The sequence below is a fragment of the Bicyclus anynana genome, chromosome Z (genome assembly GCF_947172395.1).
Source record: "Bicyclus anynana chromosome Z, ilBicAnyn1.1, whole genome shotgun sequence".
Taxonomy (NCBI): Eukaryota; Metazoa; Arthropoda; class Insecta; order Lepidoptera; family Nymphalidae; genus Bicyclus; species Bicyclus anynana.
Window position 1 is genome coordinate 16,271,272 of NC_069110.1, and position 18,320 is coordinate 16,289,591.

The window sequence follows — 18,320 nt, forward strand, 5'->3', positions numbered from 1 at the left end:
CAACCCGCTTGATGTCCTTGATCCACCTAGTGGGGGGTCGATGAACACTGTATTTTCCGGTGCGGGGTCGCCATTCCAGCACCTTGGAACCCCAACGTCCATCGGTGCGTCAAACTAAGTGGGCTGCCCATTGCGTGTGGACGTTGCGTTGCGTTAATTACGTTCTTTTATTATCAGGTACTAATTCAGTAGTGTTTCTAGGACGTGAAGTTCTGAGGACATTCACGCAAAATTTCATGATGATCGGTTATGTAGTTAGAGCGTAACAAACAAGCTAAAATATTTAACCCATTTCCAATTAAGATTAAAAAAGGATTAGGATGTGTGTCATCAACCCATATTCGGCTCACTGCTGAGCTCGAGTCTCCTCTCAGAATGAGAGGGGATAAGCTAGACTTCAAACACGCAGAGAATTAAGGTAATTCTCTGGTATGCAGGTTTCCTCACGATGTTTTCCTTCACCGATTGAGACACGTGATACTTAATTTTTTAAAAATGCACACAACTGAAAAGTTGGAAGTGCATGCCCCGGACCGGATTCGAACCCACACCCTCCGGAATCGAAGGCAGAGGTCATATCCACTGACCACTGGGCATGCACATATCACGTTCCTGAAAATTCATTCATGTAAAAATGCTGTATTTATATAATAATTTCTTTATTAATTGCAAATAATTTTGGTTAACTTTAAATCATGAATTCTAGATTCCATTTTAGATACATTTTTTAGGAAATTGTATATAAATATAATTGATGGACCAAGCTGATCAGAGATCAGGCGATGGACGTACCATCGATGGACATCGTTGACGATGTCGAAATATAAAACAAGACCTACTTAGTGCATGCATGTTGTGACTTAACCATTGAAAGCGATTCAGGTGGACCCTCAAGGGTCCACGGGAGACTCGACAGGGGTCTACTTTAGCGTAACAAAATCTCGGGGTTCACATTTTGTACACAGTACAAAACAGTAGTAATTATGTATAAAATTGCTATGCTTAAAATATTGAAAACTATTAGTACATATAAAACTACATAAAAATACGAAATAACTAGGTACTATAACTATTCATCATCATTATTATCGGCTTCAGCGTAGTTAAACTGTTGGTACGATGACTAGGTGTGAATATATTGACTTTTATGAGACATTCGGGAAAATAAGGTCAATATTAACTAATTAATACATAAAATTAATGATTGTCGGGATGTTGGCAAAATTAATATGTGTTAAAAGATTTCCTTTTTACGTATACATACAAGATGAAATATTTTTAGGTTCCTTGCATTAATTGTGTCATTTTTCATTAAATGAGTATAAACATACCAACAAATAACCAAAGATATTTGTAATTTTGTTCAAACGCCCAAACAAATTATCTAACGATCACACAAATCGACAACACTATTCTTTCGAGCAATTTTTTACCCTATATGTATATACCCTATAGCTCAGAAAGTAATAATCGCATATACCTTGTTACTTCTACACATTGCATAAACAGCATACTCTTATCCACACTAATATTGTATTATAAATGCGAAACTTTGTGTGTAAGTGTTTGTTCCTCCTTTACGCTGCGGCTACTGAAGCGACTTTGCTGATTTGTGAAAATCTAGATTCCACACAGATGAAGTCGCGGGCGTCCGCTAGTAATATATTTAATTTAATTGTCATCATTCCTAATGTGTAACAATTTTAAAACAAACCTCTCACCTAGAGGGAGGTCTAACCATGTAGTGAAGCGTTTAAAAGGTTGATATTAATGATGATGATCAACAATTTTATAATAAAATTAATTCCATTTTAAATTAAATTACATTTTAATTAAGATAAGTCATCACCAAGTACTTTTAAGTACTTGGTGATGACTGGTTAGCATGGATCCATTTTTCGTAACCGGTATTATTGCAGTTAGCACATATAAATGAGGAAAAAGAGATATTTAACACAAGTGGAGGGTGAGGGCTTTATAACGTTCGGAATCACATGTGACGTCAGAACGAAGTTTACAACTTTAGCAATATTTTAGTTAAAATAAAAAAAATACATGCATAATAAAAAACGTAAATACAAATCTACTAATACATTTGGGATTAATATTTAAAGTGTTATTTATAATTATTCAGTGAATATGTTATATTTATTATAATTTTGAAGGTGTCAACATTTTAACTTATTTTAGATTATTTGTTGTTTCTCAAAGCCTCAAAATTAGCGTGTTAAAAAATAGGTACCATGCGTTGAAATAAAATTGAACTATAGCCATTGTTATTATTGAAAATCTATAGCCGATATAGACTCGTAATCAATGTAATAGTTTTAGTATAGTGGCTCCACACACGGGCCGCCGGCCACAACCACAAAACTTCCTGTAGTTTTCGCCATACGCTACAATCGTCGGTGCTCGCTTCTTGTGACCCGCACCGGTTACTAAACGCCGATACAAAACGCCACAACACGCCACTCGCGCGATTATGATACTGCATGATGGGAAAAGTAGCAGCCTTCGACCACAAGTGTCGACCACCGACCACAAGTGGTTGTCGCGCGCTTCAACTACTTTTGTGGCCCCTTTTTTGCTTCTTGTAGCGGCGTTTGTGGCTGTCGCGTGTGGCCCATGTGCGGCGACACTAAGATCCATGCTATCATTGTAAATTTAATATGTATACTATCTTCTCTCTTTCATCTGCATGTGACGAATACGCGCTCATTGACGCGTCTGATGAACCTGAAAATGAGAAAAACGTTTGAAATGTTTGAAATGGAGTTATTTAGTTATTTAGGACGGCCGCGTGGCGCAGTGGGTAGTGACCCTGCTTTCTGCATCCACGGCTGTGGGTTCGATTCCCACAACTGGAAAATATTTGTGTGATGAGCATGGGTTTTTTCCAGTGTCTGTGTGTATTTATACATTATATAAGTATTTATATGTAGTATATAAATGTATATGAATATTATAATATCAACTATCTTAGTACCCATAACACAAGCTGCTCTGTATGCTTACTTTGGGGCTAGATAGTGATGTGTATTGTTTAAGTATATTTATTTATTTATTTATTTATAGAAAGCTGCCATACCCTAGTACATTTTATTCACTAAACTTGAGCCGTAACATATATTTTTTTATTATTAGTATTTTGTTATTAGTACGAGAGTTTCTCATCACTAACATCTACCTCCTCACTAAATTCCTCAGTGCTTGAATAAGAAAGTCTTCGAACAGTGCGAGTTGATAGTGATGACCTACGGATCCGAGACCTACTAACTATGGACCTTATTAGATGACTCAAGATCACTCAGTGGGCGATGGAGCGAGCTATGCTTGGTGTTTTTCTGAGTGATCGAATCAGGACTGAGGAGATCCGCAGACGAACCAAAGTCACTAACATAGCTTAGCGAGTCGCGAAGCTGAAGTGGCAATGGGCAGGCCACATAGTTCAAGAGCCGACGTTGGGGTCCCAAGGTGCTGGAATGGCGACCCCGCACCGGAAAGCGCAGTGTTGGACCCCCGCCTAGGTGGACCGAGGATATCAAGCTGGTTGCAGGGAGCCGCTGCATGGTGGCGGATCGAGACCGTTGTGCTTAGAAGTCCATGCAAGAGGCCTATGTCCAGCAGTGGCTATCTCTAATAAGGTAACTGGTCTATCGGCTAATAAGGTAACTAACTACCTGTAACAGTTACTAAACTAACTAACAGATAAGGGTAAACAGATAAGGTATAGATTTCTAATCCCGGATCTTAGATCATATTATGATATTATGATTGACTCAGACACATGACAATACATGTTGCGCTTTCTTGAAACTTCTGTTTTCAACTATTCGGTACACACAGAACATGAAAAACGGTACATCTTCTTATACCATAAGTACGGGGGCATACGATGCGTTGCGGCGCCGCATCGCGAACATTTCACCGCGCCGTAGTTGCGCGTTGGACAGTCTGTTAATAAAGTAATGTTGCGACGCATCGACAACTGAGCGGTGCCGCTCCGACGTTGCAACGCATTCTCCCCTCCCCGTCTCGTCTCGGTGGTTGCACGTTCGATGCAGCGCTGGAGCGCATCGTGTGACATGCCACAGACTATGTAGAGAGGTAAAGTCTATGGTATTGTAAGGGGATTATTTAATCTAATGTAAATATTTCAATAAGGGATAATTATTGAATCTACAGAACCGATTTTAAAAATTATTTTACCACTAGAGAGCTACTTTATTTGTGAGTGTCATAAATAATAACGGAATGATTTATCTTACTGCGGCATAATATTTATAAGAAAAACAATTTAACGAAACCTTAATTTAATAAATACTGATTGCAATAACATTTTTACTGACCTGGTAATTTACGTGAACAGTTTTTTTGAAACACGAAGATTTTTTAATACACGTAACTGGCTAATCATATCTGAAAAGTAATATAACAATATAACAACAATTATACTAAAGATGCAAGTTGGTTGAATAGTATTTTTTTTATTCTCTACAAGTTAGCCCTTGACTACAATCTCGCCTGATGGTAAGTGATGATGCAATCTAAGATTGAAGCGGGCTAACTTGTTAGGAGTAGGATGAAACGCTAAATCGCTTGGCAGTACGTCTTTGTCGGTAGGGTGGTAACTAGCCACGGCCGAAGTCTCCCACCAGCTAAAAGTAAGATACAAGTGTACTAAAGATAGGTAGAAAAGGAATAAACAAATATACTAAGAATTCACCAAGCCAGCTGAGACCCGAGCTGAGAATCGAACCCAGAACCTAGGGCTTTATCCATGTGGCACGTTGATTCTCTTTCTACAAACCTAACGCTACGAAAACATAAGAAAATGTATAAAAATTACAGATCCGATCGACAATTTGATTACGTGACTTATCGATAGTGAATGTCATTCCCATACATTTTATAATTTTCGAAGCGTTAGCGTTTGTAGAAAGAGAATAAACGTGCCACACTGGACCTTGAACCTTGTTCAGATTTGCAGTACTACCAGCTTCGACGTACAAAGAAACGGAAAGAAAAAACCAAAGAAAAGAATTCCACTTACATCATTGACCACTTATAATAAAAGGACGCACAATCATGTAGAAAATGTCACTTAAAAACTGGCCAATTTTGCTTTGACAGTTTTAGAATTATTAGTAAAGAAAATTATACTTAAAGGCATTTAAATATTGTCCATTCAATATAATTCTAAATTCAGAGCAAATTCAACCTTAAGTATTGAATTTAAGGTTGAATTTGCAATTGCGACTTGAATTAAGCGCCAAGTTGTGTTTGGGACTATTTGAGAGGGGGCGTTATTTTTGAATCCATTTTTAATAGGAGATCGATGACTTACATAAAGGTTTATTTACTTACCGTCTAAATGAAAGAACTCGGCCTCACTTAAAAGCAAATCTAGGTATTTGTAATCAGGAGGGACCAACACTGTATCGTTCCGTAAAAAGTTCAAAATGTGGCGAAACATTAAACCGTCTCGGTCTATGAAATAGTGCTGTTTAAGATTATCGACTATTATGGGGATCCTGCCGGAGAACATCATTCCAAGCTTGGAGTCCGGATATCTGCAAAAAAGAAAATATATTTTTGTATGTATACACTATCAAATATTTTCAGCCCGACGGCTCAGTTGATAACGCGCTCACAGCACACTAATTAAACAAAAGCAAAATACAGAAGTTAGAGTTACTTGAAGATTCCTGGAAAACCTCATAAATATAAAATTTTAGAATATTAAGCTCACTTTTGAAGGATTTTAAATATATATTTTTTTGTAATTTTAAAATGATAATGGTGCTAGCTCGCCTAGAAAGTCCCTATTCACTCTTGCTTTGAAAGTGTTTAGGTTGTACATGGCAGGAAAGAGACGAACGAAAAATTCACCGTTCATTCATTTCACACCGTTCAAATAAAACACATTGATGCGAAACGATGTTGCTGGTCGTCTCGATATATATAAAGCTGTCTTAGAGAAGGCAGAAGCGGGAACAAGATCTTGGGGGTAACTACTGAGTACACCCCACAAAATATAAAATACTCGTAAGTTTAGTAAAAAACCGATCAACATATGCCACATCGGGAATAGTCTATTATTTTGAATGCGTCGTCGGTTCCTCACTATTATCTTTCAGCACAGCGATTACTGCGATTACGTTCCTACAAAATCACCGCAAAGAGAGACTCACCGAATTGAGAGACTCCACTGAGCGCACACATGCACAATTTTGTGTTTACTTACATTATATATTTATGTATATATAGTTTTTACACTTTCTTAGCACACAACTCGACATTGCCAAGCGATTTAGAGTTCCAATACGATGCCGCGTAGAAACCGTCAAAGGTATGGTTTAAATAATCTTGTATCTACTTGCCATCTTAGACTGCATTGTCAAATAAAGGCTAACTTCAATATATAAAAAAATAATGCAACGAGCGGATATACTTTAGCAGAATACAAAAGAAATATTGATTAAGACGGACGGAAAGATGTGACGGAGAAAGTTTTATAATATACACTAGCGGACGCCCGCGACTTCGTCTGCGTGGAATTTAGTTTTTCACAAAACCCTCGGGAACCTTGGATTTTTCCGGGATAAAAAGTAGCCTATGTGTTAATCTAGGCATAATATATCTTACTAAATACTAAATTTTAGCTAATTCGGTGCAGTAGTCGAGGCGTGAAAGGGTAACAAACATTCATATCATCAAAATCATCAGTTTTCGCAAATCTCGAGAAACTATGGATTTTTTTGGGATAAAAAGTAGCCTATGATTTTACTCTGGATTAACAAATCCAGAGTAAAATCTATTTCCATTTCAAATTTCAGCCAAATCGCTTTAGTAGTAGCGGCGTTAAAGAGTAACAAACATCCAAACAAACACACATCCATACAAACTTTCGCGTTTATAATATTAGTAGGAATATTGTTCTATTGCATTGCTACGGCCAGTTATATTCCCACTAACTTCTCGAGATAATGACATTCTATTTGACGAGCTTAGATATACTCTTACATGCAAATTACAAACCCATCGAACCTTTTTCTACAAACGCTTCTAAAATTAAAATATGTATAGAAATGCGTTATTGATATGTGACGTGGTCAATCTGTATCGGGTATCATTCCCATATATTTTTTTAATTTTCGAAGCTTTTGTAGAAAGATAATGGATATGTAAGCTAGAAACCCAGAGGTCAGAGTCTCTGGTGCGGGGATATTGCATTCGCGTCTCTGTGAGGTATTGCCCTCGATGTCCTGAGGCCTTCAATCAACATAGAAAAGAGAGGAGGTACTTTGCCCGGGGCTTCGTTTATGCCTTAGGGCAATGCTCGCGACGCTCCACACGAACAAACTCTTAGGGATCCGTGTTTAAATAATAAATACTCGATGTTTTTATATCTATCGTTATTACGTCTAAAATTAAACTTATAAATAATTATTATAAACACAAAAGTTGGTATATCTGTATTTGTATTTTGAATGTTTGTTATTTTATTACGCGAAAACTACTAATGGAATTTTGATATGCAAATAGTGGGCGTATTTTTTAAAGGAGGTGACGACTAGGTTTAAATTGTTCTTTCGGGTAAATAAAATTCATAATTAACTAATTAATACATGAACATCTAAGATTGTCGGAAGTTGGTAAAATAAATAAGATTATTTTTAAAATCAATATAAAATCTTTTTACGTAATTAGATGAAAATAAAGATAAGAAATAACAATATTTGTAATTTTTTTGAACGCCCATACAAACTACGATTACAATCGACGTCGTTTATTCGTGTATAGTATAGTATAGGACATTTTTACGCGATCCGTGGCAGCGCCGCAAATATGACCCTTTAAATCCCTGTAGCACCGAAAGGAATGATCGCAGATACCCTGTTACTTTTACAAAATTGCCTTAATCATACCTACATACGAGATTGTCGTACCCATTTCTAACACAGTCTTTTCCGAATTCGAGTATATGGAAGTGGAATAGAGGTCTTATTAAAAAAAAAAACTTTAATTGCCGATCTGTGTTTTCATAAGTGCTTATAGTTGTTTATACGATACTTAGACACAATCAAGTTGTTTGTCCATCCATCTGTTTGTTTGTCTATGCTAGTTTCAAGAATGGCTGAACCGCTTTAAATAGGATTTCACTGGTAGATAGGGGGAGGTTATTGAGCAACAAATAGGCTTTAATGTCTAGAAAAATCCACTGTTCACGGAAAAACTGAATGTCACGTAGACGCAGTCAGGGGCGTTCGCTAGATTATAATCTGGAATAACACAAAGGCTACATTTATACCGATAAACTAAAGTATTCTTGCGAATAAATTCGTAGGCATCAGTTAGTCAACTATTACCAATACCTTTGCCTGTGTATATTTGAGTTTCAAAATACAGTGTAAACAGCAATGTTCTATATAACGACACTAAAGGGACTTTCCATTTTATTGAGCATATTATAGAGTGAATATAAACATATGAATTAATTTTCTATCTAAAAGCCATGAAGGGATAATTTGATTGATTTAAAAAAAAACGTTAATCCGTCGCATCGCGTAATGAAGACCCTACACCCTAATAAGGTCATCAAATTCTATTATAGATATTCTATTTTCGTACTACAGTAAATACGTTGTCTATGGTTATAGTAAAATGTAAAGACTGGTCAATTTGTGTGTAACAGAGGGATCGTCAGCAAAACAGGCACTTTAACCTCCTGTTGTCTACAAGGGTAGAAGGCGCCTTCCCGTTCTTCATATGCTAAGCGGGTCAGCATCATGCGCCCACTCTTTCTCCTTCTGTATGTATGTTTCTGTTTTTTATGGTAACCTAGGGTTTTGAGGGCGATGAAGTCACGAGGGTCAGTTGTTGACTAATATTATTTTCATCAATCAATACATCATCATTACATGTTATAAAGTGAAGTCGTTTCCGCTGTATGTTCGCTTAGCTCTTTTAAGCAATTTTACTTTTTGAATAGAAAAAAAAATGTTTATAAAAAGTACGTAGATGTTAAGCCGGATTTACATTTGTCTGACGTGCCGTGTCGGGACGCATCAGAACAGAATCGATATCACACATTTTGTATGCGGAACATCAGAAACCATCACATGTCACAACACATAAGTGTAAACGTTGCCATATAAAATGTATCATACCGATTCTGTTCTGATGCACGACACGACACGTCAGACAAATATAAATCCGGCTTTAAAGTACAGAAAATATTTCAAAGTTTTAAAAAGCGAAGACATAGGCATCTACGTTTCGTTCTAGTTGACAGCGGTCACAGGTTTTTTTTTTTTTTTTCTGATTGTGTAAGTGCCGTAGGCTCCTATATGGGACCTCAGCGGCGTCACCGGGGGGAAAAGTTTTCCATTGTCCCGGCTCGACCTCAGGATTATTAGATCGTACCTTTGTTATACACCACTAGGCCAAATGACTATGGTCACAGGTGCGGGGTGTCCCATATATTATTATTATTTTATACATATCCTGTACTATAAATTAATCATACTATTAGTATCTCTATAGCACATAGCATGAAATTTAATTACTACACATTATTATGCAATATTGTACCTTTACATTATTATTGAAAAAACAAACACCATTGAACTCGACTGTAGTTTGTATTTCCAACGTTCCCATTTAATTTGTACCAACCGTAAAAGCTTCGGACGCCAGGCAAGCCTCAGGCTCTCTGCTGCCTTTATAATCAACGCCCTGTGGGCACATTCGCTCCATTTTGTACTGTGGCACAAATACATACCTATCTATATACTAATATTATAAAGAGGCAAAGTTTGTGAGGTCGTTGGGGTAATCTCTGTATCTACAGGACTGATCTTAAAAATTCGAGTACTTGTAGATAGCCACGTGATTTCTGATTTGTCATAAGAAATCAAAAATCAAAATCAAAAATCATTTATTTCAAGTAGGCTCAGTTTACAAGCACTTTTGACACGTCAGTTGACTATTTGTAAAGATTCTACCACCGGTTCGGAAGGCAGGTTCTGCTGAGAAGATACCGGCAAGAAACTCAACAGTTGCTCTTTTGAAAAAGTCATACAGTATTATAATTTACAATTGACAACAATTACAATTTCTTATAGTTTTATTTCCTGTGTGAATAAGCTATATTCTATACCCTTGTTCTCATGAATACAAAAACTACGCGGGTGAAACCGCGGGGTGTTATTTAGTTACCTATATAGTGATCTATTAACTCCTTCGTTGGTCAAGTGGTTAACCTTCTGGCTTCAGAACTTCTGGGTTCGATTCCTGGGTCAAGCTACGAAATACTGAACTTTTACTAGTATTTATTCTAATAATTTTTCAGTTAGATTATTATTTGCCCGGAGTTAGGAAGTTGGTTTGTTGTGAAACATCCCCGAGCTGCAGAGAGCACGGTAAGCTGTCGGTTTCGATGGGGGAATTAGACCAGGCGCTGTGAGGTACAGAGTGTACATAATTCGACGTCCGCATTCTACCACAGATCGCATGATAAGGACATAGTTATAACTTGCACTCATACGCGCGACTCACACTCACATAGTCAGAAACACACACGCACGCATATCTAAACGAACGTACAGTGGTACGTATAAGGCAATAGCTAACGCTCGCGTTCATCGGCATCAAAACCCCTGGTTACTATAGAAAAGATACATACAGAAGGAAAAAGTGGTCGCCTGATGCTGACCCGCTCCGCAGATGAAGAACGGGAGATAGAAGGCGCCTCCTACCTTTGTAGACATCAGAGTGCATAGATGCATCGGGAGGTCAAAGTGCCTATTTTCACGATCTTTTGACATCAAAAGTAGTACGAGATCCGGCATAAGAAATATATATCCTTATCTATTATTAATTTGGGATAATAAATAAACGATAGATCCCCTCAAGTCATGCAAAAAAGTGGCACGGCTGTACCATACTTTACTCGAAGCAATACCAGCCGTTTTCGACCCTATAACTTCGTTATGGATAAAATATTATAAATTATTATAAATAAAAAATCAGATGTTAGTTTGGCCATTGCATAAAAACACAGTGTCTCTCACAAGTAATATAACTACATATTATATGCAATAAGATTGTTCAGAGCTATTGTCAAGTCAACGTTAATGTTGCCTTAAGTACGGACTGAATAAAGTAACCGGCTTAAAATTGCGTTGTGTTTGCGCAATTTCGGACCGCTGTCATCTTCATCACATCAGCCGATGGACATCCACTGCAGGGTCCTTTTGTTGGGACTTCAGAAGACCACTATTCTGAGCCGCCTGTGACTCAAAAGACTCACTTGACTCGTTTCGCTAGTTTCGCGATGCGCGACGTGGTAGTATTTCCCAGAGACAAAAAAGGGTGCCTTACTTGGTGAGGGTCCTCAACGAAGAAGTGTATATAACCCCGCCGACGTCGATATGCACTGGCGCCTCGTCGTGGGCCGGCGTCGCAGCCTTCGGCACTGGCTTCACTCTATCAGTCATTCGATTGTTGAAAGCGGGACCCGCTTTGGTCCGGATATCGGCTTCGGTTGATTTCCCTATCATATATGTAGTAATGTCTGGCAAATCAGCTATACTATACTGTTCCATCCGTTCTATCTTTTGATTACGATATCCTGAAACAAACATTGTCTTAAAATAACCTTAATAGCTCAGCGGTAAGGGCGGTCGGCATCATCACCGAGGGGTGGTGGTTCGATCCCCGTTAGACTATTGTGGTACCCATACTGTCTTTGCCGACTATTTGTAGGGGAATGAGAATATTGGTCATATCTAAGAGATATGGCGAATATTCTATAAAATATATATACATATATAAATAACCCTTTCACTATAGCAGAATTGCTTACGTGGAATTCCTACTTTGAATACTATAAAACTTGCTGATATTTTTCGCCACCTATTCGATGTATTAGAGGATCCACTGAAGACAGTCTTTTCGAAATTTTGATTTCTTTTAACACCAATGCATTGGTAAACTTTCTCATTGATCTCGTCACTGCTTGTCTTGAAAAGTTTTAATTTTTATTTTTAGATATAAATTAAATTAGGCAGACATACTTGGGAATTTTTATTATTAAATTAATTTATAATGAAACACGGTACTACGTTGGAGTATGCCCGACTAGTTTCGAACCCATACGTATAAATTCCGCCCGTCAAATATATTTTACTAAAAAAAAATACATAATGCTAATAAATTATACTAATATTATACACAGATAAAGTATGTGTGTTTGTGTGTTATGTGGCCGATAGCATTTTGGCGACATCTGCTTATATTTTTAAACTTAATATAAATATATAAAGAATAGAAATAAACATAATATTACGTTTAGGTACACCTAATAGGTAGATAGTGATGGAACAAATGCACATCAATAATATCAGGAGTAGTACGTATCACTTTGTCTGAATAAAGTACAGTCGTCGTCATCAACCCACATTTGGCTCACTGCTGCATGCTGCTGTATGCAGGTTTTCTCACGATGTTTTCTTTCACCGTTTAAGATACGTGATATTTCATTTCTTAAAATGCACACAACTGAAAAGTTGGAGGTGCATGCCCCGGACCGGATTCGAACCCACACCCTCCGGTATCGGAGGCAGAGGTCATATCCATTGGGAGTACTGTTTACCAACAAAGAAATTAGAAATTAAGGTAGAAAATGTCTGTCATTTCATAACTTATTTATTTTAAATTATGTATGGTTTGTTTAGAAAATGTCATATAAATTATATTAACAATATCTACTTGCTCTAATATTATCAATCGCATTTATTTTCATTAATTTAAGAACAAGTTAATTATAATTAATATTAGATGTGAAATGACTAGTGATTTATACCCTCATTTATAATTTGTTTGTTGGTAAAGAGTACTCATCAAGAAAGGCTGTAGTATAGTTATAAAACAAGTCATTTCATATGTATGAATGTTATTTAAACAGGTACATACCACGATAAAACGACGAAATTTTTATTGTCAATATTTCGACCCAGTTGCATGGATCGTGGTCACGACGGGACTGAAATATCGACAATAAAAATCTCGTCGTTTTATCGTGGTTTAAATAACATTCATAATGAACAACCAACAACAACAACAAAAAAACAATTTAAAATCATTTATTTATTTCATATGTAGTTATGTACTGCTTGCGTAGTTATAAAACAAGTTATATTATATAGTTATGTACTGCGTACCTACATTGGTACATTGTAACCGACGCACGAGAAGTGCCCCGAAGCGCGAACGCTTCAGGCAGGCGGGAGCGAACGCTCGCCACGCCTCAAGCGAAGGCCTGTTCGTAACACCCGAGCCCTGAGGCCGTACCCGCTATGAAAGCATTGCTGCTTTAATAAAGCTCTTAACACCGCGCTTGGGAATTTATAGCCCTGACATAGGCCAGACAGAATATACATATAGGCTATATTATTCTTTTTTTTTAATATAAATATACTTAAACAATACACAACACTATCTAGCCCCAAAGTAAGCAAGCATACAGAGTAGCTTGTGTTATGGGTGCTAAGATAGTTGATATTATAATATTAATATTCAATTATATAGTACATATAAATACTTAGATAACGTATAAATACACACAGACACTGGAAAACACCCATGCTCATCACAGAAATATTTTCCAGTTGTGGGAATCGAACCCACGGCCGTGGATGCAGAAAGCAGGGTCACTACCCACTGCGCCACGCGGCCGTCAAAATTCATTTCATATGGGTCATATTTTATTCCCGCATTATCACGGGAACGCGAACTACAATGGTGAAATGGCGTCGGCTAGTGTTTTTTTTTATTTTGCAGGAAAATGGTACATGTCGATAATTTGATACATAGGTATTAAAAACTGTATATATTTATCTCAACTGCAATAATAGTTGGCGTATAATACCTATATTATGTTGTTGATATGTTCTCCGAGAGCGTGGTCGCCATTGAAGGTCATATGGTCCTTTTTCTTGCTCATTTTCATTTTGAAGAGAATGTTCATCAATATCCATCTTACAGGGTACCTGTGCGTAAAGTCAAGTCCAAATTCATTTATTTCAATTAGGCTTAGTTTACTTACAAACACTTTTGAAAGGTCAAGATTATGTCATAATTTAATTTAATGGTGGTAATAATAGTCGAAAACTTAAAACTAAAGTTACGAGGGTTCCAAACGCGCCTTGGTTCGAGAAGAGCCCACAACAAACTCAGCCAAGGTTTTTTTTTGTTTACCACCATTTTACAAACTTATTTAAAACTAAGCACACAGTCGTATAATACAGTTTAACGCCAAGCTTTTTTATCGTATGCAAAAGTCGTATTATAGTGTTTTTTTTTTATTCCTTACAAGTTAATCCTTGACTACAATCTCACCTGATAGTAAGTGATGATATAATCTAAGATGGATGCCGGCTAACTTTTTAGGAGGAGTATGAATATCCACACTCTTTTCAGTCGCTTGGCGGTACGTCTTTGTCGGTAGGGTTGTAACTAGCCACGGCCAAAGCCTCCCACCAGCCAGACCTGGACCAATTAAGATAACCTCAATCAGCCCAGCCGGAATCGAACCCAGGACCTCCGTCATGTAAATCCACCGCGCATACCACTGCGCCACGGAGGCCGACAAAAAAGCTTGGAAATAAAAAATGTATTACATGACTGGTTACTATGCACCTATGGTGTTATGTAGGTGCACGGTAAATAAAAATACTAGTATTTTTTATACTATTAAGTAGATCTAGCTAGTATAAAATGAGATATAGTATAGAATGCCAGTAATTTCTGTTACTGCAACATAACAATGGGGTTTGTCATGGTCTGAGGCTTGGAGTATAGCCACGGGCTAAAACGCCCTTCCTGCTTCATGATTGGTTCATACTATTTAAGTAATTTTGCCACAATATGGTGTTACAAAATATACCCTTAAATATTTTAATTAATAACTCATTCATCAAAATATTTAAGGAGAATACATACTTAAAAAAGTGTATCTAACTTGTACTACTGCCTTCACACGGCTAAACCGATTAATCAATAATTTTAATTTTATAATTTTATTATTTTTCAAAAGATATTCGTGAACATTGCTACTTACATGAACTATCGGATATACATTAAACACAATTATTTTAATTTTTTTTTTATTGAGAAAAAATACAATAAGAAGCTAGCTCATCATATTAACTATTCAAATCGTGCCCACTGGCAAAAATATTGGCTGCATTTCCGCGCTGGACAGCAAGGACGATCCTTTGCGCAAAAAAATAATTTAATACTTATAATTTAATTTGTTAATTTTTAACAACTAAACAATTCCTGGCTTCAGCTGTGAATTTCATGAAAGGTATAAAGCTCAATATTTTAAAGCCCTATTCAGGACTCAAACACAGGACCTTATGATTCGAAACTGTGTAGACGAACCACTGCGCCTACGAGAATACAATATAATGCTACATGTGGACCTAGCTTTAGGGCGAACGAATCGCTGAGGGCGAAATACCGTGACGTCGACGCAATGCCGCAAGCAAAAATGAATACAGTTTAACGAGTATACAGTTCGGAAGCAATATGCCTACCATACAAAACAGGTGCCAATATGACCATAATCTAACTGCCTGGGTATGCTTACTGGTTGCATTGTGTCTGTGTAAAAACAATAAATTCAAATTCAATTCCTACCCTACCGCTACCCTACCCTACGCTACCCTACGCTACCTTACCCCTACCCTAATTCTGTGGTGTGCAGGTTTCCTCACGATGTTTTTCCTTCACCGTTTGAGACACGTCATATTTAATTTCTTAAAATTCACACAACTGAAAAGTTGGAGGTGCATGCGCCGGACCGGATTCAAACCCACACCCTCCGGAATCGGAGGTAATATCCACTGGGCTATCACGTCCTCGTCCTCGTCGTAACCCCTACATTACCGCTACCCTATAATTATAAGCTAATTTACATAATTAATAAGTACCCAATTTAGAGAAATTATCTTACTAATAGAGTAAACTTGTCAATGAAAAAAAACAAGTCACAAGACTATAACCAAAACAGAACCCTCATAAAAAGGACATAATTTACAACACCATTGCACCGAACTGTATGCCTGCTAAAGAATGACGATAAGGAACTAGCAAGGCTCCAAGCCCGCGAGCGTCGCCGTAAGCAATCCACAGAAAAATCGCTCCGAAAATTATTTTGTATTCGCCCTACAGCAGTTCCATTTCGAAAGACTGCGTCGTGTTAACGGTACCTACCTATCCTGATATTTAAATAAGGATGACTTTCGTACACTTGATTTGGTAATTACAAATACACACACACGCACCATTAAAACAGAACGCCAAAACATCTATCTACTTAATAGGTATAAGCCCAGTCAAGTAAATGTAACCAAAATAACAGTATAATTATTTTTATTTATTTATTATCTTAAACTAGCATTACATGAACGACCTAATACTAGCTTAGCACTATATTATAAATCTAGAACTTAATTCTATTTATCTACCTAAATATACATACGTTTAAAATTAATACTATACTATACTACTTGCTATAGCAATCCTTATGAGTTTACTCAGAGTACAAGAGTTAAAGTATAAAAACAAAAGTATAAAACGCATGCTTTGTGTTTTCTCTTTAGGTAGGTATATTAAAGTTGTCAAAAATTTAATTAAAACGGGAAAATCATAGGCGAAAAAAATCAAACGGGATTGTTTTGGCGCCGATTTTGCTATGGTTACTCGTGCCACCTCTTACTGTATGTCGGTAACATCCGAATATTGACCGTGGCTAATTATCAACGTACCGGCAAAAACGTACCGCCAAGAGATTTAGCGGTCTGGTACGATGCCGTGTAGAAACGCCAGAAGTATAGGTAGAAGGAACTAGTACCTCAAGTAAGTACGCTTCCATCGTTATTTAACTTAGGTAAGTGCGCAAGAACTAACTTTTCATTCAACAAAAAGAAAATACCGGTACCAACCGCATGTACCTACCTAATAAATCGTTGATATATGCTGCAAACAAAAAGAAATTGTGCATATGCACACTTTGTTTTTTCTTCTTTCACACTCTTTATTTATGTAATTTTATAAAGGTAATTATAACATATAAAATTGCACCTAAAAAGATGAAAAAGGAAGGTAATACGTTCAATACGGTTAAATCTCGCACATGTTCAATACGAGTAAGTATTAAGTAATATGTATTTGCGGTAAACGAACTAGGTACAAATATTTTAAAGAATAAATATAGGCTGTTTATTAATTTTTAAGCAAAATCTACTATATTTGGCTGATGAAAAATATGAAATGGAGATAGATTGCACCTTGGATGTAGGTTACTTTTCTTAGGCCTCGCGAAAATACTGATTGAGTTTTACGCGGATTAAATCGCGGACCTCTTACAATAATTTAGGATTACTAACAACCAATATTTAACACCAAAACAAAGTTCATTTCAGAGAATAATACAACAATTCTGGCTATAATTCAACATAAATATTACGATTGAAAATTTAAACTGCACTTATCGATCGAATTTAAAAACGAAAGTACAACTACTCATATAATATATATTTAGAGTTATCTAATATTTAGAATTGTCTGCGAATTACTTACCAATGAAAGTACTACTTCAGCTTTTCACTCTGTGCTCTGTATTACACGACCACTCACGGTATTTTTATGGCACTGACTGAGACTGAGAGCGGAGACGGGAGAGAGTTTGCACGACGGCGGGTTGCTACAGCGCTTCCACCGATTCGACTACCAAAATATTTATCCCTAAAGTTGGTGTCAAAAACCCCCAATTTCGCCTTAATTATTGAGTTGTCCCCCTACAAAATATAAATTCATAATAATTTAGAAATAATATGCTGTCATATGTTTCAAAAGTCTATATTTAATACAGACAAAATACTACGTCTTTATCTGAAGATTCAGATTTTTTGAAATCATACATGTTGACAATGAACAAATTTACCAATATTATAAATTTTTTATTCGATGAAAATTGCCTCCAATTGCCTCAGAGTGGTTGTAGAATAACGTATTATATGTCGTTATAAGTCGCTAGGCCAAGAAAGAAATATTAAAATTATCATCAATTTAAAAATATTAAAGAGTCAAAAAAACCCCTGAAAATACCCCTAAAAATTTCAGACCCCTAAAAAAATCCCATTTCACTTATTTGCCCCCTAAATCTGGGGGAAAACCCCTAAGTTGGGAACCCTGGGTTGCTACAAAATCCGACCGATCCGACCAAAGCGACGTTCCGCACAGGA

At 36.8% G+C, this 18,320-nt stretch overlaps 1 protein-coding gene across 1 annotated transcript; it reads right to left on the bottom strand.

Annotated features, from left to right (window-relative positions):
- Window positions 1–642: 642 nt before the first annotated feature.
- LOC112046337 (BTB/POZ domain-containing protein Tiwaz) lies at window positions 643–17,812 on the bottom strand. The gene is made up of 6 exons (XM_024082956.2): window positions 17,656–17,812; window positions 13,937–14,057; window positions 11,389–11,638; window positions 5,368–5,573; window positions 4,350–4,419; window positions 643–2,736 (listed from the first exon to the last, which is right to left on the bottom strand). The coding sequence occupies exons 2-5, from the start codon at window positions 14,043–14,045 to the stop codon at window positions 4,358–4,360; spliced, it is 627 nt and encodes a 208-aa protein (XP_023938724.1). The 5' UTR covers window positions 14,046–14,057; window positions 17,656–17,812; the 3' UTR covers window positions 643–2,736; window positions 4,350–4,357.
- Window positions 17,813–18,320: the final 508 nt, after the last annotated feature.

Bases quoted from the DNA above. Each gene is read 5' to 3' on its own strand.
- LOC112046337 (XM_024082956.2), bottom strand. From the start codon at position 14,045: ATGGATATTGATGAACATTCTCTTCAAAATGAAAATGAGCAAGAAAAA. The intron at 5,574-11,388 runs GTAAGGCACCCT...TCTTTTTTGCAG, and splicing joins TCGTTGAGGACCCTCACCAA to ATATCCGGACTCCAAGCTTG. The intron at 4,420-5,367 runs GTAAGTAAATAA...ATTACTTTTCAG, and splicing joins CGAGTTCTTTCATTTAGACG to ATATGATTAGCCAGTTACGT.